Raw genomic sequence first — 24,137 nt, 5'->3', positions numbered from 1 at the left:
GACTGAGAGAAATAGAATGCCTGTTTCGAAGATAGGCAGGGGGTGGGGGAAGAGGGAGTTGGGGGGGCATCGGTGGTGGGAAGGTTGCACTGGTGAAGGGGGTGTTCTTTTTTAGAACTGAAACTCAACTACAAACATATTCATAATCAAGGTGCTTAAATAAAGATATTAAAAAAAAAAAACATGCCCCAGACTGGCAAGATAACTCAATAGGGCAGGAGTTGATTCTTCTCATGTGAGGGGCCCAGCACCACAGATGTCACCCCACGCCCATCTCCCTGTGTAACTTTACCTGATGGTAAAACCAGCCCATTTCCGGGAGGAGTCTTTGGTAGGTTAGAAAAGGATTGCCTGAGGGGCAAGAAGGATTCAGCGGGAGCTGGAGGAAGAAGCAGCAGGAGACTTGGCAGAAAGAGGTTGAGATGTCAGGGTCTCTGAAGAGAACATGCTTAAAAAGGTTTAAGATTATAGGGCCCGGAGAGATAGCACAGTGGTGTTTGCCTTGCAAGCAGCCGATTCAGGACCAAAGGTAGTTGGTTCAAATCCTGGCGTCCCATATGGTCCCGCATGCCTGCCAGGAGCTATTTCTGAGCAGATAGCCAGGAGTAACCCCTGAGCACCGTTGGGTGTGGCCCAAAAAAAAAAAAAAAGATAATAGAGCACACATATTGGACAGGGCCTAATAAAGTTGATGTCTCCTGAAACTTGACTGCCTGTGGATGATTTCCTCGAGGCTATCCTGAACCCTCAGACCTGCCAGCTGGAAGGAAGGGATTGCAGGCGAGTGGCCTGAGCCGGCAGAGAACGTCAACAAAAGGCCTGTTGGGCCTTTCAGTGAATAAAGAGTTTTGTTTTCTTATCCTACAGGCCTGGAGTATTTTGGTTTTCGTTTTGTGCCTTTTTTTCTGAGGAAAAAACCACAACACAGTAACTCCTCTGTGGGGGACATGGAAAAGGAGGGAAAAGGTTAATTTGAGATAACGAGGAAAAGGGCCCAAAGGCAGCGAGTGACTCAGTTTCCTCAAAAGGGAGGTCCCACTTAAAAGGTGGCAAGGTGTCCCGAGTGGTCTCAGGGTGTGAACCTGGAGGAAACACGGTGCACTTCACACCTGCTGAGCCTCACCTCAGCACCTCGGCCTCAAGCATGTCAGCACACACAAGAGGGAGCAACCTGCCCGCTGAGCACAAAGATTGAGCAGCGGGACTCCGTCGGGGCCCAAAGGCAGAATCCCAACCCGGGCTCTTCCCTGGGCCTCTTCCGGCCTTGCCTTCCCCCCCAGCAATACTAGCCAACCCTAATTTTGCTGGCACAGTTTTTGCCAATCGTTCCTGTGTGGAAGACCAAACAGAGTCCAAACCCTTCTCACTGCACCACCACTCAGCTCCCGACAGTCTTAGATTCTCTGCCAGGATTTGAGGAGGCTCCGAGCACCCTTCAAGCTCTCTTCAAGGCCTGGAGTTTTTTGGGGGGTTGCTTGTTTGCTTGTTTGTTCTTTCTAGTTTTTTTGGGCCACACCCGGAGGCACTCAAGAGTTATTCCTGGCTCTGTGCTCAGAAACTGCTCCTGGCAGGCATAGGAGACCATATGGGATGCCGGGATTCGAACCACCATCTGTCCTGGATCGGCTGCTTGCAAGGCAAACACCCTACCACTCTGGCCCCATGGCCTAAAGTTTTTTTTTTCTGTTGTTATTTTGGTTTTGGTTTTTGGGTCACATCTAGCAGCACTCAGGGGTTATTTCTGGCTCTGCATTCAGGAATCACTCCTGGCAGGCTCGAAGGATCATATGAGATGCTGAAAATTGAACCCAATTTTGTTCCAGGTCAGCTGTCTGCAAGGCAAACACCCTGCCTCTGGGCTATCACTTCAGCCCACCTAATTTTCTATTTTAAACCAATTTTTGAGCTCAATATTCCTGGCTTTCTCCCATCGGTGCTCAGGAATCCAGGCAGTGCTGGGACCAACTCAGTCCTCCTGAGGGTGAGTGCTCCAGCCCTTTGAGCCCCTTCTTTGGCCCAAAGTTTCAAGAAACTTTCTTTTTTTCATGCCAGAAATCAAACCCAAGATCACCAAAGGCCTCTATCTCCCTACCAAGAGAGTTTCCTGAGCCCCTAAAGCAGGGGTCTCAAACTCGAGGCCCGAGAGCCGTTTGCGGCCCTCCGTACAACATTTTGTGGCCCTGCCCTAGAGGAATCTTTTTTTGTTTTGTTTTGTTTTAGTTGTTTGGGTCACACCCCCCAATGTTCAAGGCTTACTACTGACTTGGCACTCAAGGATCATCCTGACTTTGCCTCCTGTGGCCCCCCAGGTAAATTGAGTTTGAGACCCCTGCCCTAAAGCCATTTCTTTCTACATTTTTTCACCTTCTATCCTTGAAGTGAGGACGAAAATCATTTCTATAATAACATGATTTGTAAAAATGAACATTGCTTTCTTTTCTTTCCTTTTTTTGGTTTCTTTGGAGTCATACCTGGCAGTGCTCAGGGATCCCTCCTGGTGGACTCAGGGAATCCTTTGCTATTTTGAGGACCAAACCAGGGTCAGCAACATGCAAGACCAGTGTCCTCCTGCTGTATTTATCACTCTGGCTCTGAACTTTGCTTTTCCTTGTTTGTTTGTTTTTGGGCCATATCCAGCTGTGTTCAGGCTCTGCGCTCAGAAACCAGGCCTGGCAGTCTCAGGGGACCATGCGGGATGCCAAGGATCGAACCCGGGCCTGCCCCAGGACGTCTACGTGCAAGGCAAATGCCCCTACTGCTGTGCTATCACTCCAGCCCCCTGAGGTTTGCTTTTTTTCTTTTTTTTTTTTAATTTTTTTTTTGTTTTTTTTTTTTTTTGGCCACACCCGGTAATGCTCAGGGGTTACTCCTGGCTAGCATTCAGAAATCGCTCCTGGCTTGGGGGACCATATGGGATGCTGGGGGATCGACCGCAGTCTGTTCTAGGCTAATGCGGGCAAGGCACATGCTTTACCACTTGCACCACTGATCCAGCCCCTGAAGTTTGCTCCCATCTAAATCAAAACGCAAGCTGGATTAAATAAATCATTGCTATTTCTCTGCTCTGGCCTAAGAAACTATTTTTCTCTGGCTTCCACTGAAGGTTCAAGAGTCCTACTTCTTTGTTGTTGTTTTGCTTTTTGGGTCACAACTACCAGGTCTCAGGAGTTACTCCAGGCTCTGAGCTCAGAAGTCAATCCTGGCAGGGATTGGGGGGACCCTAAGAGATCAAACCAGGGTCCCGTCCTGGATCAACTTTGTGCAAGGGCAAACACCCTACTGCTGCGCTATCTGTCCTGCCCCAAGAGTCCTAGTTCTAAGCAAGATTAGATGAAATGTAGGCGGTGTCTGTGGGTTGATAGAGATGGAAAAAAGCCTTGAAATTGGGCCCCTTCTAGCACTGATGTTAAGTGCTGGCCTTGGAGATGACTGGGAGAAGGAGGAGGTCTGGAGGGAAGAAGAAGGAGGAGGAGGAGGATGGAAGAGGGAGAAGGGAGGAAGAGGAAGAAGAGGAGGAGGAGGAAGAAGAAGAGAAGAAGAAGAAGAAGGAGGGAGGAGGAGGAGAAGGAGAAGGAGAAGGGAGAAGGAGAAGAAAGAAGAAGAAGAGCAAGAAGAAAGAAGAAGAAGGAGGAGGAGGAGGAGGGGAGGAGGAGGAGAAGGAGAAGGAGAAGGAGAAGAAGAAGAAGAAGAAGAAGAAGAAGAAGAAGAAGAAGAAGAAGAAAGGAAGAAGAAGAAGAAGAAGGAAGAAGAAGAAGAAAAGAAGAAGAAGAAGAGAAGAAGAAGAAGAAGAGAGAAGAAGAAGAGAAGAAGAAGAAGAAGAAGAAGAAGAAGAAGAAGAAGAAGAAGAAAAGAAGAAGCAAGAAGAAGAAGAGCAAGAAGAAGATAAGAAGAAGAAGAGCAAGAAAGACAAGAAGAAGAGCAAGAAGAGAGCAAAAGAACAAGAACAAAACAGGAAGTTCTGGGCTCTGACGTACTTGAAGACGGCAATGAGCAGGTTGACAAGCAGGATGTTGGCCACCAGCAGGTAACAGGCCATGAGGGCCGGGGGGTGAGCCAGGCGCCCGGGATGCAGGGTGGGGGAGCCTTTGGCCCTCTTCGTCGAACAGGTTTCTCTCCGCACGGAGCTGAAATGAAAGTTGGGGCTTTCGCTTCCCCCAGAAGACCAGAGCTGGCCGAGAAGCAGGAGAAAACGCAGGGAGTACAGGGACACACAAATCTGAACAGGGGGGCTCGGTTCCACCTCTGGGTGGCCTCTGTGTGCGACAGCTGGGACGACGGGCCTGAGTCATAGCATGTGTGCAGGGGGCCAAGTCAGGTTCAACCTCCAGCACCACACAGGGTCCCTGAATCTGGGCCCGGGTTTGATTCCTGGCATTCCATATGGTCCCCCGAGCTGCCAGGAGCCATTTCTGAGCGCAGAGCCAAGAGTACCCCCCTGAGCACCAATAGGTGTGGCCCATGAAACCAAAAAAAAAACAAAAAAAACAAAAAACAAAAAACATTTCTGGGGCTGGAGCAATAGTACAACAGGGAGGGCACTTGCCTTGCACATGGCTAAGCCAGGTTCAACCCCTACTTTCCCATCTGGTCCCCCGAGCACTGCGGGGTGTTGCATTTTTGCCACCCACCCTCCCCAGTAAGAATATAATAATTCTTGCTTTCTCTGTTCATTTGAAATGCTACTTTGATCATAGGGGACCTCTTTATTGAACAAAAATTTGTTTGTTGTTTTGTTTTGTTTTGGGGCCACACCCAGCAGCACACAGGGGTTACGCCTGGCTCTAAGCTCAGAAATTGCTTCTGGCAGGCTCGGGGGACCATGTGGGATGCCAGGATTCAAACCACCGTCCTTCTGCGTACAAGGCAAATGCCCTACCTCTATGCTATCTCCCCGGCCCCTATTGAAAATATTTTTAAAAATAGATGATTCTAGGCCAGAGAGATGGCATGGAGGTAAGGCGTGGTTTGAATCCCAGCATCCCATATGGTCCCCTGAGCCTGCCAGGAGCGATTTCTGAGCATAGAGCCAGGAGGAACCCCTGAGTGCTGCTGGGTGTGACCCAAAAACCAAAAAAAAAAAAAAAAAAGATGATTCCATAGGGATTAATGAAGTCATGAATTTCTATTTCCATGAATTTCTATTCTTTTCCCCTTACTTTTTGTTTGTTTTTGTTTTGTTTTTGTTCCTTTGTTTGTTTCTTTGGCCACACCCGGTGATGCTCAGGGGTTACTCCTGGCTTGGGGGACCATATGGGACACTGGGGGGATCGAACCGTGGTCCATCCTAGGCTAGCGCTGGCAAGGCAGACAGACGCCTTACCTCTAGCGCCACCACGCCGGCCCCAAAATAAATCTCCCAAATTTTTTTTTGGGGGGGTTGGGTCATATCCAGCGGTGCTCAGGGGTTACTACTCCTGACTATCTGCTCAGAAATAGCTCCTGGCAGTCACGGGGGACCATATGAGATGCTGGGATTCGAACCAACCACCTTAGGTCCTGGGTTGGCTGCTTGCAAGGCAAACACTGCTGTGCTATCTCTCCAGCTCTGGACTTTTATTTTTTTAAAAGTATTGACATCAGGGCTGGAGTGATAGCACAGCGGTAGGGAGTTTGCCTTGCACATGGATAATTTGGGACAGACCTGGGTTCGATCTCTGGCATCCCATATCGTTCCCCCAAGCCTGCCAGGGGTGATTTCTGAGCACAGAGCCAAAAGTAACCCCTGAGCACTACCAGGTATGGCCCCAAAACCAACCAAAACCAAACCAAAACAAAAAAACAACCGAAAACTAAAAAGTATTGACATCAGAAAACAAGAGAAGGCGTTGAAACCCAGCGAACGACTGAAGGAAAGAATCACTCCACAGCTCAAGGGTCAGAGCTGACATTATAGTGTAAACTTACGATTAATCTCCATGGCGTAGACTAAGAGAATGTTGAAAGGCAGCATTAAAAAAAAAAGTTCGAGTTATAGTAGGAAGGGAGGAGAGAAAACTGGGTGACATTGAGAAAGATTAACAACACAGGAACCATTTGGCCACTAAAATCGCAAAGTATAAAAAATCATGATCAGTCTTCAAGCTTAGAAGAACATATTCTTTTTTTTTTTTTGGTTTTTGGGCCACACCCGTTTGACGCTCAGGGGTTACTCCTGGCTATGAGCTCAGAAATCGCCCCTGGCTTGGGGGAGACCATATGGGACGCCGGGGGATCGAACCTCGGTCCGTCCTACACTAGCGCTTGTAAGGCAGACACCTTACCTCTAGCGCCACCTTCCCGGCCCCAGAAGAACATATTCTTACTGGACAACAGCGACTTATTTAGGTAGTCATGATAGATAAATTATTAACTTGGAATAATGTGCATATATATTTTATGAATTGTCAACCATGTATCATAAGCAATAACAAAAACTCACAAATTAAAAATACCATGAAAGGAGCCAGAGCCATAGTACAGGGGAGTGGTATTTGCCCTTGCATGTGGCTAACCCAGGTTCAATCTCTGGCACCCCCTAGAGTCCCCCAAGCACCACCAAGAGTAATTTCTGAGCATGGAGTCAGGACTAACCTCCGAGCATCACCAGATGTGGTTCCAAAATACTCACTCATTAAACACACACACACACACACACACACACACACACACACACACTCCTGCTGGCACATGATTATTTAAAGCTGAAGGATAGCCAAAGTGATTTTCCCCTTTATCCCTGCACCCACATTTTCCTCAAACACAACAAAACCATTTGGAATTAATTAGGTCAAGATCAAACCCCTCTATTAATGGCTCTCTTGAAAATAGTACAGAGAGCTCTAGGACACACGGCTTTATCTTTTCTCATTTCCCAATTTTTTTTTTTTTTTGGTTTTTGGGTCACACCCAAAAACTCAGGGATTACTCCTGCTGTCTGCTCAGAAATAGCTCCTGGCAGGCACGGGGGGATCATATGGGACAACGGGATTAGAAACCAACCACCTTAGGTTCTGGATCGGCTGCTTGCAAGGCAAGCACTGCTGTGCTATCTCTCCGAGCCCTCATTTTCCCAATTTAATTTGAATTTATTTTTAGTTTTTGAGCCACAGCCACTGATACACAGGGTTTACTCCTGGCCCTGTGTTTAGAAAGCACTCTTGGAAGGCTCCAGGGACCATATAAAATACCAGGAATTGGGCTGGCCATGTGAAAAGTAAAATGCCCTCTCCACTGTGCTATATCACTCCAGATCCCCAATATAATTTCTTTAAAAAATGACCTATATTTAGACCCAGGGACATTCAATATATTTTAATTTATTTAAGTGTTAATCTTATGAAACAACCTTTTTTTTATTTTGGGGTTACTTCTGTTTTTACACTCAAGAATCACTCCTGGCAGTGTTCTGGGGACCCTATAGAAGGCCAGGGATCAAACCTGGGTAGGAATGTACAAAATTAAGCGCCCTTGCCTGCTGTACTATTGCTCTAGCCCAATCTCTTCTAGTCTGGTTTATGGAGCTATTAACACAGCCACTAACTTCTTTTGAGATATTGAAAATAATAATGTGTCTGGAAAGAGTGAGAGAAAACTAGGAAGGAGAGCTGGAGATGGAAAAGCTTTTGCCTTGCATGTAGCTGACTCAGGTTGATCTCCAGCATCATATTCAATTCCCCAAGTGAGCCTGAGAATCTCTGGGGGTGGCCCAAAGCAACCAAACAAAACCCAAACCAAGCCACTGATGTCTCCAGTAGCCTAATGATTGGTGCTGGATAAAAACAGTGACGCCTCTCCCCGCCTCACACCTGCTCTTCCAGTGCTGGGGAGGATCAGGGACTGGTGGGATGGATGGGGACCAGTGGGGTCTAGTCATCTATCTCCGAAGCAGGGAAGAGAATCTTACTATCGATTCGATTCTTACGGTCTATCTGGTCGGCAAACACCTCGCCGTAAATCATCCAGTATGGCATGTAGAAGATGTTCCGGGCCAGTTTCCATGAAGGCTCTTCATTGGGGTGAAGGATGGCCTGCCGGGCCACCCCAAAACTCATCAGCACGACCAGCATGATGACCACAAAGTAGAGCATGTCGACCATCTGGGGAGAGAGACTGGGTGGGTCTTGAGGCCAGCTTAATCTGGCTCATTGTCTTGTCCCCCAAAACATGCCAGGAGCATTTGAGGTGAAGAACATGGCTGTTCCTGTAGCTAAACATGCAGAGCTCATACCTTGCTTTTCCCAATCCCCTAAACAGACAGACTTCACACCCTGCTTTCCCCTAGTCTGACTGACTGAGGCACGTTATAAGACCCCACTCTCACAAAATAAATCGAGTAATCTCCCCGAAATTGCTCCCAGAGGAGAGTTTGTCCTCTGCTGTCCTGGGTTTCACTGAGCAGTTGGCTCAAACTTGCCCAGGACCCGACATCACATCACCGGCGTCTTCTACATGTCCTTTCTCTTCAACTTGTCCTCTGGCTCCTAGATTCTATCCCATGCTATGCCTCTGTCTTGTTCTAGAACATTCCTGTCCTCATTTTCTGCTCTCTGTCCTTCTTGAGTCTTTCCTTGTTGCCCATAAGCAAATCATCCTTTAGTGATCAGTAACTGCCCATGAAGGAAGGGAAGATTAGTGGGCAAAGTTGGGATATGTATGGGAGTTGGATCCCAAGGAACCTACATGTGGGAACCTGGACAGGAAACAGAAGCTCAATGAACACCAACCACAGCCCAGTTATTCCCGGTCAGACTCTAGTAATACGAGAGAGAGGAGAGAGAGAGAGAGAGAGAGAGAGAGAGAGAGAGAGAGGAGAGAGAGAGAGAGAGAGAGAGAGAGAGAGAGAGAGAGAAAACCATCATTTCACTTAACCCTCGTGGGTCTAAGTTTGGGTCATTCCAGGTGCATTTGTGTTTATCAAACAATAAGAAGTCAATTTGTGCCTACAAGGGGGCAGGATGTGATGTGGGTTCCTAAATTTGGACACTGAGAATGGGGGGCTTGGTGGGGTAAGCTAACTTTTTCCTGGCTTCTCTCTCCTCTCTTTCTTTCTCTCCTCTCTCTCCTTCTATCTTTCTTTTATCTCTTTCCCTTTTAGACCTGATGGTTAGCACTATTGCTAATGAAGGAGTACCATGCACATCACTTTATCTCCTCTCAGCACCCAGTTCTTGTCCAAAGTGATCAGTTGTAACTGATCAGTCAAATTCTCATTGCCATAGAGAACTCTTCTCTGCCCTGCCTGCATTCACCACTCTTTGTGGCAAGCTTCCTACCATGGATGGGTCCTCCTGGCTCTCGTCTCTATTGGAAGCATAGCTCACAACTTCTGTAAGGGCCCAAATGGAAAGGCAAGATCACAGGGAATCATATCCCCCATGGCCATCGTGACTCACCATCTTTCCAATCATCATCACGTAGGGGCCCAGGTACTTGTTGACTCCGAAGATGTCCAGGACCCGGATGTACCAGAAGATGATGTCCACGCAGTAGATCACACGGCCATAGCCCATGTACGGCTGCTTCTGCAGGCGCAGGACCATCCCCACCAGGAACATGGAGATGGCCACGAGGTCTGTGAGATTCCAGTTACTCCTGCAGCCACACTTTGATCTTCTGGCTGAGTTTGCCTGGTTCAGACATCAGGACCTGCAAACAAGGACCTGGGCATTGCCAACTGTGGGCAGTGGAAGCCCGACTTTCTTAGCCACTTGTGTGGCAAAGGCAGATGGAATATTCCCAAGCCTCAGGTCCCCTTTCCTGCTCAAAACACTTATTTTCCCAGGCTGAGAGAGCGTTCTAGAAAGGGAAATGCCATGGAATTTTTCGTATTCCTAGATTCTGTTTGCCATATGCTCAGGAAATGCCTTCTCATTTGTGTCCCCTGCTGGTGCTAATTCAAGCAGCATCCTTTGGTTTCTTTTCTAAGTCTCTGGCCACGTGCTGTTAGGCTGGTCCCCAAACTCAAAAACACTCGAGAGCAGAATCAACCCAAGTGACTCACATGGAAGGGGAGGGCTCCCTTCCCACCCCCACAAAAATGATAGAATTGGTTATTTGCCACGATTGCCCTTGTAGCTGAGAGGTGGCATGTTGGGACCAAAGGGAGCTAGCTTGGCTCCTCTCCTGGCCCTTTTCAGACACATCATGGGCACATCCTGCTCCCCTTCCCAGAGAGAAAACCCAAAAGTGCACCTGACTTGAAGCTAGTGGTCCAGGGAAGCTGGGGTGGGCACCAGGGGCAAAATACCTCTCGGATCTTCTCCAAGGCCAGGCTCAAGACATAGGCAATGACGACCCACTCCTGGACACAAGGCCAGCTGTCCATGCGCACCAGAATGACATAGTTGAAGAGCAGCAGGTAGCCAAGATAGGAGATCTGGAAGCCAGAGACAACCATTGACATCTGGCAGGACTCACGTGCCGGATAACTCAAGGGAAACCCCAACTTTGTGGCCATGATGGCCACTTCTGGTCAGGTTGACCTGTCAACAGGAAGTGTCCTGCCAACTCCCAGTTTGGGCAGAGAACTCCGCAGGCAGGCTGGAAGTTGGCATGCTTTGGCAAGTGCCAGGCGGGAACCAGCATTGTGGTGTCTATTATTTCCTGGAAATGGGACATGCAAGTGCCATGCAGAATGAACCTGGGCTCTTACAGGCCAAGTTGGATGTATGTCTCCTGAGCTTTAGCATGTTGGTTCGAACCCAGGTCCATCCTAGCTTGGCCATGTGCAAGGCAAATTCCCTACCACTGTGCTATAGCTCTGGCCCCTCGGTGGACTTTGCTTGTTTGTTTGTTTGTTTGTTTTTGGGCCACACCTCGTGACACTCAGGGGTTCCTCTTGGCTCTGTGCTCAGAATTCACTCCTGGCTTGAGAGACCATATTGGACACTGGGGGATTGAACTGCAGTTCGTCCTAGGTCAGCAAGGCAAACACCCTACTGCTGCTACAACCACCCATTCCAGCCCCCCTTGGAGGACTTTTGACCACTTTGCCAAGTCTTTGGCGAGTGGGACTGGCCAAGCTGGGGCGGGGAGGGGGGGGCAAACTCGACTCACCGTATAAAACCAGAACTTGACTATGGGAGCATTATAGAAGTCACAGATCTTTGTCCCGATGGGGGACGCTCCTTCCGCTTTTTGTGCTCATTCTCCTCGTCCCCCCTCTGGAACCCACATCCGGTATGCACTCTGGAAGACAGGCATGGGATAAGTGGGTCATGCACACCCCCGGCCCGTATATCTCCCTTGCGAAGTGCCAGTAGAGAGAGAGAGAGAGAGAGAGAGGAGAGAGAGGAGAGAGAGAAATAGATGATACAGAGAGAAACATACAGAGAGAGACAGCGAGACAGAGAGAGATAGAGAAAGACAGAGAGACAGAGGTAGAAACAGAGAGAGAAGGAAAGAGTTGGAGAGAGGGGAGAGGTGACAAGGGGAGAGAAAAAGAGGAAAGAGATGAGAAAGAGAAGATGGAGGGAGAGAGAGGGAGAGGGAAAAAGAGAGGGAGAGAAGGGGGGAGAGAGAGTAGGGACCATGGAGCCACATCCCCCATGCTCAGAGGCTAATCCTTGCTCATTGCTCAAACCCGTACCCCTTGGAACTGGGAACTGGACAAACGCACAGCGCACCCGCAACCCCTGTCCTATCTCTCGGACCCGCATCTGCATTTCCACCCCACTATAGGTTGGTTCTTTAGGACCCAAAGGGCCACTGACCACATTCTCCACTCCTTTTCTTTGTTGTCTTCGTTGTCCTTAGGCTGTTTGGTACGAGACATCGTCACAGGTTCGGAATTCCAAGAACAAGATGGTGGGGGGCCAGAAGGATGCCCAGGATTACCTTGGGGGAGGGCAGACACGAGCCATTCAACACCGCGCGGGTTTCTCAGCAATTCTGCCTGTTTGCTTTAAAATCACGTCTCATCCTCAGCTCTGGAATTTTTTTTGGGGGGAGGGTTGTTTTTGTTTCTGGTTTTTAAAACAATTTTTTATGTCTCACCTAATGGTTGCTCAGGGCCAACTCCTAGCTCTGTGCTCAGGACTGACTCCTGGCTTTATTCTCAGGGCTCTCTCTGGCTCTGGCTGTGCCCCTCACGGCTGACTCCTAGCTCTGTGCTCAGGGCTCACTCCTGCTGTGCTTGGGGGCCCAGACCTCCCCCCTGCTTGTCCCTTGGCTCCAGCCCCCCGACCTTCAGGCCCGGGTTCTTCCTCATCCGCAGCCGCCCCATCCACATATCGGTGAGCAACATCTGGCTGCAGGTGTGCGCGATGAAGTCCCGGTGCTGGCGGCCACAGCCAGCTTGAGGCACGTTGAGTTGCTCCAGTTCGTGAGCTCGTAGGTCAGCAGCTTCATGGCCACCTGCTCGTCGTTCCTGTAGGATTGGTCCAGCAGCTCCACGGCCAGCTGCCCCAAAGTCTCTGGGTGGGAGGACAGGAGCGGCTGTGAGGGTGCAGCTCTCTGCGAGAAACTGAGTCTCGGTGCTATGACAGAGCCGCAGTCACAGGATCCCAGATTCCTGAGCAAGATGCTCTGAGGACCGTGCTTCGACAGCTGCTTCTACAGAGCAGAAAAAGCAGCTCAGGGATTGTTTAGAACTGAAGCCAGTGATGAAAATTTGAGAGTTCAGCAGCCAGAACAGCAGGACAGCGGGAGAGGTTGCTTGCCTGGCCACCGGCCGACGACTTGAGTTCAATCCTCTGCATCCCTCATGTCCCCCCCACCCTCAGCAATGCCATGAGGGATCTCTGAGTGCAGAGCCAAGAGGAATCCCTGACATCTCTTGGTGTACCACCAAAACAAAACAGAAAAGCAGTACGGAGACTTGGGTTGTAGAAATACTTGCAGTGGGTGGGACTCTTGCCTTGCAAAACAGGTGGCATGGGTTTGATATGTGGTGTTACGCATGGTCCCCCAAGTCCTACCAATAGTGACCCCTACATGCAGGGCTGAGAATAAGCCCCGAACACAGCCAGGTGTGACCCCAAAACAAGCAGAAAAGAACATTCATAAGATAATGTTGATATATATTTTTATTTATTTATATTGGGTTTGGGGCTCTACCCAGTGGCACTCAGGGGCTACTCTCGGCTTTTGGCTCAGAAATTACTCCTGGCAGACTCGGGGGACCATATGGGATGCTGGGAACCAAACCCGGGTTCGACACAGGTTGGCCAAGTACAAGACAAATGCCCCATTGCTGTGGCTATCACTCTGGTCCCAACATTGATAATAGTGTAATGCATGGTCTTCGACACACCGTGTGTTAAATTGCAAGACTTAAGGATTTTCCTTTTTTGTTTTGGGGCCACACCGGCAATGCTCAGGGGTTACTCTAGCTTTTTGCTCATAATTACTCCTGGCAGGCTCCAGGGACACAGGTCAGCCAAGTGCAAGGCAAACATCCTTCCTGCTGTACTATCACTCCAACCTGACATAAAGATTTTCCATAGGGGCCAGAGAGATAGCACAGTGGTAGGGTGTTTGCCTTGCATGCAGATGAACCAGGACAGATGGTGGTTCAAATCCCAGCATCGCATATGGTACCCCAAGCCTGCCAGGAGCAATTTCTGAGCACAGAGCCAGGAGGAACCCCTGAGCGCTGCTGGTCTGACCCAAACAAACAAAAAAACCAAAAGATGTTCTGTAAAGACAAAAGGGTTTTCCTGTGAAGCAGCCCCTGGTCTGCAGGCTGGTAGTGAAAACCAGGCTGGATCCCCTGCCCAGAAGAAGCTGGGCTGGAGCTGGGAGCTCAGTGCTCAGATTGGGGGTGGGAGGGAGAGGGGTCTTGCTCTTGAAGGCAGAGAAAGCCCCAGATCACTTTCAAAGGAGCCTTTCAAGCCCAAGGTCCTGGGAATAAAAACAGTCCCTGTCTCAAGGGTTTGGAGGATGGAGTGGCTGGTGGCAAAATAAGATCCAGAAGGATTCCTGTGGGATTCAAAGACAGAACAGCAGTGGCCCCCCGGGGGGGGGGGGGAGTGGGTAGAGGGGAGAGGAAAAAGAGGGACACCAAAGAGTCTGGAACTTGTGTTCCTGATGGGGTGCTGATGGGTGCATCTGTCTGAGAAACCATCTCTAAGATGTACATTTTTGGGGCTGGAGAGTAGCGTCAAGGCCTTTGCACCCTGCACAAGGAGGCCCAGATTCAACAACTCACACCACCAGGCTAAATAAATACTTAAAAGAAAAATAATCAAGGGGCCGGAGAGGTAGCAACAGCAGTAGGGCATTTGCCTTGCACGCAGCCTATCTGGGACAGACGCTGATTCGAATCCTGGCAGCCCATGTGGTCCCCCGTGCCTGCGAGGAGTGATTTCTGAGTGCAGAGCCAGGAGGAACCCTTGAGTTCCACCGGGTGTGACCCCAAAACCAAAGAAATAAAAAAATCAAGAGGAGAAGCTAATAAAGGGTCCCCATAGCCAGGCAGAATCTCCCCCCAGAGTCCAAGGACACAAGGACAAGACGTGAACAAAGCTGTGTGCTTCCAGCAACTCAGCCGTCCTGAGGGAGAAATTTCCCTGGGCCCCCCGTGACCCAATCTGCTCCCCACGGCCTCCACACCACGCACTTGGACTTTGCTGTCCAGGTACTGGGAGATGTCGTCCACCAGCTCGCTCTCTGAACACTCGTGGGCCATGGCCTTGTAGAGCTTGCAGGCCACCAGGGCCTTGGCCAAGCTCTCCTCGCCACGCTGCCAGAAGGAAGACAGCCATCTTATGGCGCTTCATCAGCACGGCCCAGACCAGCAACTCATGGAACGGTACCTGGAACCGGCTCACGGCCGGGTCGTCCACTTCGATGTCCGCCTCTTCCTCCCTTCTTATTTTTCTTCTTCTTCCCTTTGGCGGAGGTCTCATCGTCCTGAGGGGGAGACCAGAGCCGGTCGGTGGGTCTGCAGTCCTGTGCCACAAAGACATTCTCAGCTTCCTCCCAGAGGAAGGAAAAGCCAAATGGAATCTGGCATCAAGGTGAGCCAGGAGGAAGGTCACCTCTGGGGGAGGAGGCACACCCAACTGGGGTCCTTCCAGTGGTTGGAACTGTGACCCATCGCCCACTTGGTGCTATTACTTCCTACATATATATTTTTTTTTTTTTGGTTTTTTGGGCCACACCCGGTGGACGCTCAGGGGTTACTCCCTGGCATATGCGCTCAGAAGTCCGCTCCTCGGCTTGGGGGGCCATATGGGACGCCGGTGGATCGAACGCGGTCCGTCGAGGCTAGCGCAGGCAAGGCAGGCACCTTTCCTTTAGCGCCACCCGCCCGGCCCCCTTCCTACAATATTTTATTGCACCAATCACGGTGGGACCAACCTTTCGCCTGCTTTGCCTTTTCTTGCTGAAGCCAGCCACAACTTGACTGGGCTTTTCTTATTTGAATAGCAGCCTGCCTCTGAGCCTATAACCCATTTTCTTCCATTTTTTTTTTTTTTTTTTGGTCTGGGGGAGCATACCTGGCAGCATTCAGGGTTTACTCCTGGCTCTGCACTCAAAAATCATTCCTAGTAGTCTCAGGGAACCATATGGGATGCCGGGAATCAAATGTGGGTCCATCCTGGTCAGCTGCATGCAAGGTAAATACCCTACTACTGTGCTGTCATTTCGGCCCATTTTTAAGAGCATCTTATATCTGTCTTGAGTCTGTCTACTGAGCTGTGTCCCTAAGAACACAACCCCCATCAGTGCTTCTATGACACCTGACCCAGGGGACCCTTTTCACTCTGTGTTTCTGTTTGTAAACATTACGAGCAGCACCAGGTCTAAAGCCAAGCAAATGGAAAAGATTCACTATAGTTTGAAGAACTGGCAGCCCTGGGTTGGCCATTCCTCTCCACTCCCCCCCTCCCCAAAGTCTGGAACAGAGGAGATGCTTGGTAAATGCTCAACTAAAATCCCCTTCAAATACAAATTGTCTCATGGGATAGAGGAAGCCATTTCCACTGGGAAGTCTTTCCTTGGCTGCCAGCTATCAAGATGCCTTCACCAGACATGCCTGAGGCTGAGATAACCAGGAAAAGGGGGAAATGGATGGAGAATAATGTCTTAGGTTTGAAGGAAGCAGATGCCTGTTGCCTTTGGAATCTGCTTGGTCCTTTCATGCACTTGGAAGAAATGAAAGGTCACCACTTCCTGTTTCCTCTAAGGCGTAGAAGGACATCTCTAAAAAAAGGAACCAAGGTTCTGGAGGCTTGGAGAGAGTTCCTGGGGTACATGTATGTGCCCTGACACGCAGGGGTCCTCAAACTTTTTAAACAGGGGGCCAGCTCACTATCCTTCAGACTGTTGGAGGGCCAGATTATAGTAAAAACAAAATTATGAACAAATTTCTATGCACACTGCATATATCTTATTTAGAAGTGAAGAAATAAAATAGGAATAAATACAATATGTGGCCCATGGGCCGTAGTTTGAAGACCATTGCCTGACAGGGTCAGGGCCCCCCAGCTCCACTTGCTCTCCTGAGCACTACTAGATGTAGTCCTAGGTGTCCCCAAATATCACTGGATATTACCCTGGGGGCCCAAAACACTGCTGGGTGTAGTGCTGCAGGCATTTCTAGGGTGACCCACTAACCCCAATACCACCACAGAGCCTTCTTAATCACAACCTTGAACTTTTGCACGGATGCATTCAACATTGAGTATGTCTGGGAGAGGCCCTGGCATGTCCTGATATCCCTCCCACATATCAAAATCCAAACCAGGCAGGCTCCCCAGAGAAGGGGAGCAAAAGGGGCCAAACACAAGAGCAGCGTGGAAAGAGGAAGAACACAGCCCAGTCCAGCCAAGACTCCTTCAACGCTACAGCACTAGCATGGATAGTTGAGGCCTTGCAAGCTTCATTCCCATGAATGCCTAATTTTTGTTCTTTTGGGCACCACATTCAGTGATGCTTGGGGCTTATACTTGGCTCTGTGCTCAGGGATCATTCCTGGGAGTGCTTGGGGGTACAGAAACCATTCTGGGACCAAACTAAAATGTGCCTCATGCAATTTACGCACTAAACTCTATTTCCACCCTTCAATTGCCTACTTTTCACTTTGCATTTTTGTTTTGTTTTGGTTTTGAGTCACACCCGGCAGCACTCAGGGGTTCCTCCTGTCTCTGCGCTCAGAAATCACTCCTGGCAGGCTCTGGGGACTATATGGGATGCTGGGAATCGAACGCAGGCCCGTCCTGGGTCAGTCATGTGCAAGGCAAATGCCCTATCACTGTGCTATCTCTCCAGCCCTTACTTTTTCTTTTTTTTACTACTATTGTTGGTCTCCCAGCAACTCCCAGTTGCTCTGGGGGTGCCAGGGACACCTCAGACTTGGCTGTGTGTCTTACTGTTTGGCCACCAGCAATGTTCAGGGGCGGTATGTGCAGGGGGTGGTCACAACACACAGCATTGCGGCTGGACTCTACATTTTCCTCTCAGGCCCTCAGGGAAGTTGGCGATTCTCCACAAGGCCTCAGACAGGCAGGTTGTGGCGGAAACATAAACGGATTTTCATGCTACCACACAGGAGTTGTGAAAGTGAGGGGGCAGATGGCCCCTGATACCAGACCAGGAAATGGGATTCACGGCTGATTCGACTCTCCTGTCTCCACTTGATTGCCCCCATGTTTACTGAACCTCATCTCCCCTGCCTGGGACAGAAATGTGTTCACTGTCATATTCTGTTTTGTCGAGGACCATAGGTGGGACGAGGGCTCGAACATGGGTTGGCGACCAATGAGACAAGTTCCTAAGCCCCTGTGCTATCTCTCCAGCGGTGGCAATGAAGGGATATTGTGCTCTAAAGAGTTTGAAACAAACGTGATAGAAATTTAAAAATAAATGTTCAAAGGGCGTCAAATAAAATAAAGCTCAACTAGAGCAATAGTGATCTTAGGGGGGAGGGCATTAGCCTTGCATGCGGCCTACCTAAGTTCATCCTCAGCATGAGCCCCACCAGGAGTGAGCCCTGAGTGCTGGGTCAGGAGTCAGCCCTGAGCACTGTTGGGTATAGTTCAAAAACAAAAACAAAAAATTATTAAAGTGTTCCTGGTATGTTCCTATTATTAAAGTTCTATTTCTCAGATGAATAAGAAAAAAAGAGAAACAATTTATTAAGCAATAGCAGTAAGGACTCACAACCAGAAAACCCTCACAACACAGACACTTAGGAGACAGCTCAGAGGGTCCAGAATGAGTACATGGGGAGAGCATTTGCTTTGCATGAGGCCAATCCAAGTTCAATCACCACCAATCCCCCAAGCTCCTCTAGGACTGATCTCTGAGTGTAGAGCCAAGAGTAAGCTCTGAGGACTGTGGAGCATGTCCAGAAACAAAACAAAATAATAATAAAAAAAAACTGGAAGAAGAAATAAATAAATTTGAGGTCTGGAGTATAAAAGGACAGCTGATAAGACACTTGTTTTACAAGTAACCAACTCAGGTACAATCTCTGGCATCCCATCTGGTACCCAAACACTGCCAGGAATAATTTCTGAGTGCAGGGTCAGTAGTAACCCCTGAGCTTTGCCAAGTGTGCCCACACAACATACACACGAAGAAATCGACTTGAAGAGAATTAGTAACTCTAGATTTTAAGTAAGCCACACAGTTACCAAGTTCCTATAAGAATTATACCCGGGCCCGGAGAGATAGCACAGCGGTGTTTGCCTTGCAAGCAGCCGATCCAGGACCAAAGGTGGTTGGTTCGAATCCCGGTGTCCCACATGGTCCCCCTGTGCCTGCCAGGAGCTATTTCTGAGCGGACAGCCAGGAGTAACCCCTGAGCAACGCCGGGTGTGGCTCAAAAAACAAAAAACAACAACAAAAAAAGAATTATACCCAGTAGGGACCACAACGATGGCACAGCAGTAGGGCATTTGCCTTGCATGTGGCTGATTCAGGACAGTCCTAGGTTCAATCCCCAGTGTCCCATATGGACCTCCAAGACAGGAGCGATTTCTGAGCGCATTGCCAAGAGTAAACCCTGAGAGTCACCGGGTGCGCCTCCCCCCCAAAAAAAACAAAACAAAGAAAGAATTATACCCAACATACCAAGAAAATTTAACACATGTAGATCATTAACAAAATTCAACCAGGCATTAAATCTCAATTATTTTGAGATTTTTTCTGCAGTGATATATTTCAGATCTCAGCTATTATGTAGTATCCGTTCGAGGAATAAAGTCAGAAATCTCTAATAGGAGGATAACAGATAATTACAATGGTAATTTGTGAGAAATTTGAAATTCATCTAGACATTTATACTGTACCAAGAATTAAAGAAAAAATGTTAAAATATTTAGAAATAAATAGCAAGGTTTCTTACTTACCAAGACCCGGGCTATATATACCATGAAAATAAGGTTCAGGGAAAAAAAAATATATATACACCTTTAACTTATTTATTAAAGAAGACTGAAAATTAATGCTTTTACATTTCAAATTCAATCAAACCTATAAAGGAGGGGCTGGAGCAAGGACAGTCGGGGAGGGTATTTGTCCTGCATGCAGCTGACCCAGGTTCGATCCTCAACAACCCATAGGGTCCCCCCTGACCCACCCAGGAGTGATTCCTGAGCGCTGAGCCAGGAGTTACTACTGAGCATTGGTGGTGTGACCCCCCAAAAATTAACAAACAAATGTTAAAAAGATCCAAACCAGATTTTTTTTCAAAACAGATTTTTGTTTGATATATTTTGAGGCCACATTTGACAGTGCTCAGGAATCAGGGGACTTTATGAGATGCTGGGGATCAAACCTGGGTTGACCACATGCAAGAGAAATGCCTTCCCAATTGCTCTGGCCCCAACCAGAACAGTTATTAATGAAATGGAAAATGGGGGTGGGGGAGCTGAAGAGCTAGCACAGTGGTAAGGCATCTTCCTTGCACATGGCGTTCAATCCCTGGCATCCTATATGGTCCCCCGAGCCTGCCAGGAACAATTTCTGAGTGCAGAGCCAGGAGTAACCCCTAAGCACTGCCGGAAACAGTCCACAAACAAACAAACAAACAAACAAACAAACAAAAAAAACAAGAAACAGGAAATGGGGGAAAGTTGCCTAATAAAGCAAATACATAAATAGGTAAAACATAATTTAAAACAGTCAAAAGGAATCAAATTATGGGAACAAAAGGGGCCAGGGCATTAGCACAGTATGGAGGGCATTTGCCTTGCATGAGGCCCACTCGATTGCAATCTGCAGCATCCTTTATTGTTCCCCAAGCACACAGCTGAACACAGCTGGGTGCAGTGTCCCCCCATGTATGTGGACAAGTTTGGGTAAGGAAAAGAAGAAAAAATATGTATAAATAATTTTTTGTTTTTGTTTTTGGGTTACACCCAGCTGCGCTCAGGGGTCACTTCTGACTCTGCCCTCAGAAATTGCTCCCTGCAGGCTTGGGGGACCCTATGGGATGCTGGGAATCAAATTGTCATCTGTCCTGGATCGGCTGGATCCAGGACAAAGCAAATGCCTTACCACTGTGTTATCTCTCCAGCCCCTATAAATAATCTTTAATTGGAAGAAGAAACAACACACGTAGATAACAGCTGACAATAACAGAGAATAATAGAGCTAAAGAGATTTTAGGAGATAAGGCATTCGCCTTGCAGTTGATCAACCCATATGTGGTCCCCAGCACCATAAATGGTACCCCACACTGCTAGGAGTGATCCTGGAGCACAGGGCCAGGAGTTACCCCTAAAAGCCGCTGGATATGGCCTCACCCTCTCCCCCAGATGAGAATACTAATTTATAAGGCATAAATTGGTACCATATTTTCCATATAAGATGACCTCCTACTCGTCTGTTAAAATATAGGGTTTGGGCTATATTCACGGTATAAGACTACCTCTCTTTTAACGCACATCAACTGGAAATTAAAAAATGTAAGAGAATAAGAGTAGAACCCTCAAAGGTTAACAGTCTATGTTTAATAAAGCTAGACTTCAGAGTGCCAACGATCATTTTACATTTGTCATTTGCAGTGAGTTACTGTGATTTTTTTTGTTTTGTTTTTTGGGCCACACCTGGCAGTGCTCAGGGGTTACTCCTAGCTGTCTGCTCAGAAATAGCTCCTGGCAGGCACGGGGGACCATATGGGACACTGGGATTCGAACCAACCACCTTTGGTCCTGGATTGGCTGCTTGCAAGGCAAACGCCGCTGTGCTATCTCTCCGGGCCCTACTGTGATTTTTTAATTGTGATCTACATTGAGAGCAGGGAGAGGGGCTCCTCCAAGAGCAGATGGCTGGGGTGCAGTGATTAATAGAACAGCTAGAGGGAGACAGAGTGCCTCCTGGAAGTCCCCTAAAAGCTAAACTGAGGACTGAGCATCAGAAAGCCACATACTAGCAATGACACCCGGTGGCTGGATGGGATGCAGCGCTTGGTAACTCAGCTCCTCTCTGTGCCCTGAAAGATAAATCAGGACAAGCAGAGGACTGAGTGATGACGCCTGGCAGCGAGGTGGGATGTGGAGGTAAGAGGGGGCAGATGGATCACTTGTTCCTGAAGCTGGAGTTTCAGCATGCCGTATACAGGTGTATAAAATGATCCCTGGCTTTTAAGAAGTTTATCATGGGTTAAAAAGTCGTGTTATAGGGGCCAGAGAGAGAGCACAGTGGTAGGGTGTTTGCCTTGTAAGCACTGACCCAGGATCAACAGTGATTCAAATTCCGGCATCCCATATGGTCCCCCATGACTGCCAGGAGTGATTTCTGAGCAGAGAGCCAGGAGTAACCCTGAGCACCGTCAGGTGTGGCCCAAAACGAAACAAAAGTCATCTTATGGGCCGGAGAGATAGCACAGCGGTAAGGCGTTTGCCTTAGATGCAGAAGGACGGTGGTTCGAATCCCGGCATCCCTTATGATCCCCCGAGCCTGCCAGAAGCAATTTCTGAGCATAGAGCCAGGATAACCCCTGAGCGCTGCCAGGTGTGACCCAAAAGCAAACAAACAAATAAACAAAAAGTCGTCTTATATGCCAGAAAATATGGTAAATGTTTATACCATACACTTGAAATTTTTTTTGTTTGCTTGTTTTTTGTTTTGTTTTTTGGGCCACACCCGGTGGTGCTCAGGGGTTACTCCTGGCTGTCTGCTCAGAAATAGCTCCTGGCAGGCACGGGGGACCACATGGAACACTGGGATTCGAACCAACCACCTTAGGTCCTGCCTTGGCTGCTTGCAAAGGCAAACACTGCTGTGCTATCTCTCCGGGCCCACACTTGAAATTTTTATTGGTTGATTTTTGGGGGGTTCATTTTTGGACCACATCCAATGATGCTCAGGAGTTACTCCTGACTCTGCACTTAGGAATCATTCCTGGAAGTACTTGAGGGACCATATGGAATGCTGGTGATCAAACCCAGGTCAGCCACGTGCAAGACAAGCACCCTACTGCTGTACTATTGCTCTGTCCCAACACTGGAATTTATTTTAGATGCAATAATTGTTTCATAGGAATACCAATGAATCATCAAAATGGTCTTTGGAAAATAGAATGTCTAAAAGGATTCCTATAACAAGAGTTATCATAGAGAGACCTAAATATATGTCCATTAAGAATAGAATCTGGAATTAAATTGTTCTATAGATGAGTTCTTCCAGATTCTCATGGAACAGACACAGAGCATATATATATATATGTATATATACATACATACATACATATATATAAAAGGAAAGTGGGCTGGAGCTATGGCACAGCGGTAGGGTGTTTGCCTTGTGCACGGCCAACCCATGATGAACCTGGTTTGATTCCCAGCATCCCATATGGTTCCCCAATTTTCTGAGTGATGAGCCAGGAGTAACCCCTGAACCCTTGAGCACTGACAGGTGTGGCCTAAAAAAGAACAAAAAGAAAAAGAAATAAAGGAAGGAAGAAGAAAGGAGGGAGAGAAGGTAAGAAAGAAAAAGAAAGAAAGAAAGAAAGAAAGAAAGAAGAAAGAAAGAAAGAAAGAAAGAAAGAAAGAAAGAAGAAAGAAAGAAGAAAGAAAGAAAGAAAGAAAGAAAGAAAGAAGAAAAAGAAGAAAGAAAAAAGAAAGAAAAAAAAAGAAAGAAAGAAAAAGAAAGTGTGGACTTGAATCTGACTATAGTAACAATATTACCCTGAATCATCTTTGTTTCCTGGAAAACAAACTTTGCCAAGATGCTTAAAGAAAGCAGAGTTCTGTGTATATCTCAGGGCAGAGCAAGAGGAAAGGTGTTTCCGTACAACAGGAAAGATGTTTGCCTTACACATGGCTAACCTGGGTTCCATCCCCAGAGCCCCATGTGGTCCCCTGAGCACCGCCAGGAATGATAACTGCGTGCAGAGCCAGGAGTCAGCCCTAGCATCACCAGATGTGGTTCTAAAACCAAACCGACGGAAACGAAAAGAAAACAGAACATCGTCAGGCAGACCAAAGACCGCAAAGCAATGCGCAGAAACCCAACTTACTTCCATGCCCAGAAGTTTGAGCGCCTTAGGCTGCACCAGGGAAGGCAAGAAAAGAATCAAGTTACTCAGAAGTGAGGTGCCTCAGACCCAAGTGGTGAGAGACTATCTTGTGGGTCAAAGATGCAGAGAAAGGCTGGAGTGAGGGGCCCAGGGCTAAGGGATCCCTGCCTGCAGGTGGGGCATTTGAGCTGGTTTTTGAAGGGGATTCAGGCTGTCTTCAGGGAGAGCATGGTGCTCGGGGGACACTCCCTGATTTGGGGAGGCTTGGGCTCTCGAAGACATGAATTGTGGTATCTTGGCCGCTCTGATCATGAGTTGGATGACAGGGATTTTTCACGGCTGAGGGGCAGCAACTGCTCACAGACTGGCAAGGTCTGAGCTTGCAGCAAAGGGATGAGGCACATGACAGGGGATGGACAGGGTTATGGATGCCTGGTACTTGGTTTCTGGGGTGGCTGAGGCCTCAAGGGGGCTATCTGGGGGAGCTGAGTCTGACTTGGGGCATCCCCCAACCCAACCCCACATTCTGGGGCATGAATCTGGCCTTGAGCAGCCCCCCTCACGCTACCCTCTTGGGCCCAAACAGGCTGTTGTAGAGGGTCCGGAAGCTCTTGCGTGTGTAGCGGCAGCGGTAGGCGCCCCCCATGAGGTATTCGAGCACTAGCCCCACGTCGATGAGGCTGATGTGGTAGTCGGGGGGCAGGTTGCCCTGGAAGAAAGAGACTGGGTCAGGCCTGGAGGG

At 48.5% G+C, this 24,137-nt stretch overlaps 1 protein-coding gene across 1 annotated transcript in view; it reads right to left on the bottom strand.

Moving 5' to 3' along the window:
* TRPM1 (transient receptor potential cation channel subfamily M member 1) overlaps positions 1–24,137 on the bottom strand; it is a 127,878-nt gene that overhangs the window by 15,859 nt on the left and 87,882 nt on the right. The window contains 17 exon segments of the mRNA XM_049783914.1: positions 3,975–4,045; positions 4,048–4,124; positions 7,901–8,075; positions 9,372–9,566; positions 9,568–9,624; positions 10,226–10,354; positions 11,035–11,103; positions 11,106–11,164; positions 11,687–11,792; positions 11,794–11,814; positions 12,164–12,258; positions 12,261–12,390; positions 14,540–14,668; positions 14,670–14,787; positions 14,789–14,832; positions 23,396–23,425; positions 23,964–24,104. Coding sequence (XP_049639871.1) covers positions 3,975–4,045; positions 4,048–4,124; positions 7,901–8,075; positions 9,372–9,566; positions 9,568–9,624; positions 10,226–10,354; positions 11,035–11,103; positions 11,106–11,164; positions 11,687–11,792; positions 11,794–11,814; positions 12,164–12,258; positions 12,261–12,390; positions 14,540–14,668; positions 14,670–14,787; positions 14,789–14,832; positions 23,396–23,425; positions 23,964–24,104 — 1,646 coding nt within the window.

Source organism: Suncus etruscus, chromosome 11 (assembly GCF_024139225.1).
Source record: "Suncus etruscus isolate mSunEtr1 chromosome 11, mSunEtr1.pri.cur, whole genome shotgun sequence".
NCBI lineage: Eukaryota > Metazoa > Chordata > Mammalia > Eulipotyphla > Soricidae > Suncus > Suncus etruscus.
This window is presented reverse-complemented; position numbering and strand designations above follow the sequence as displayed.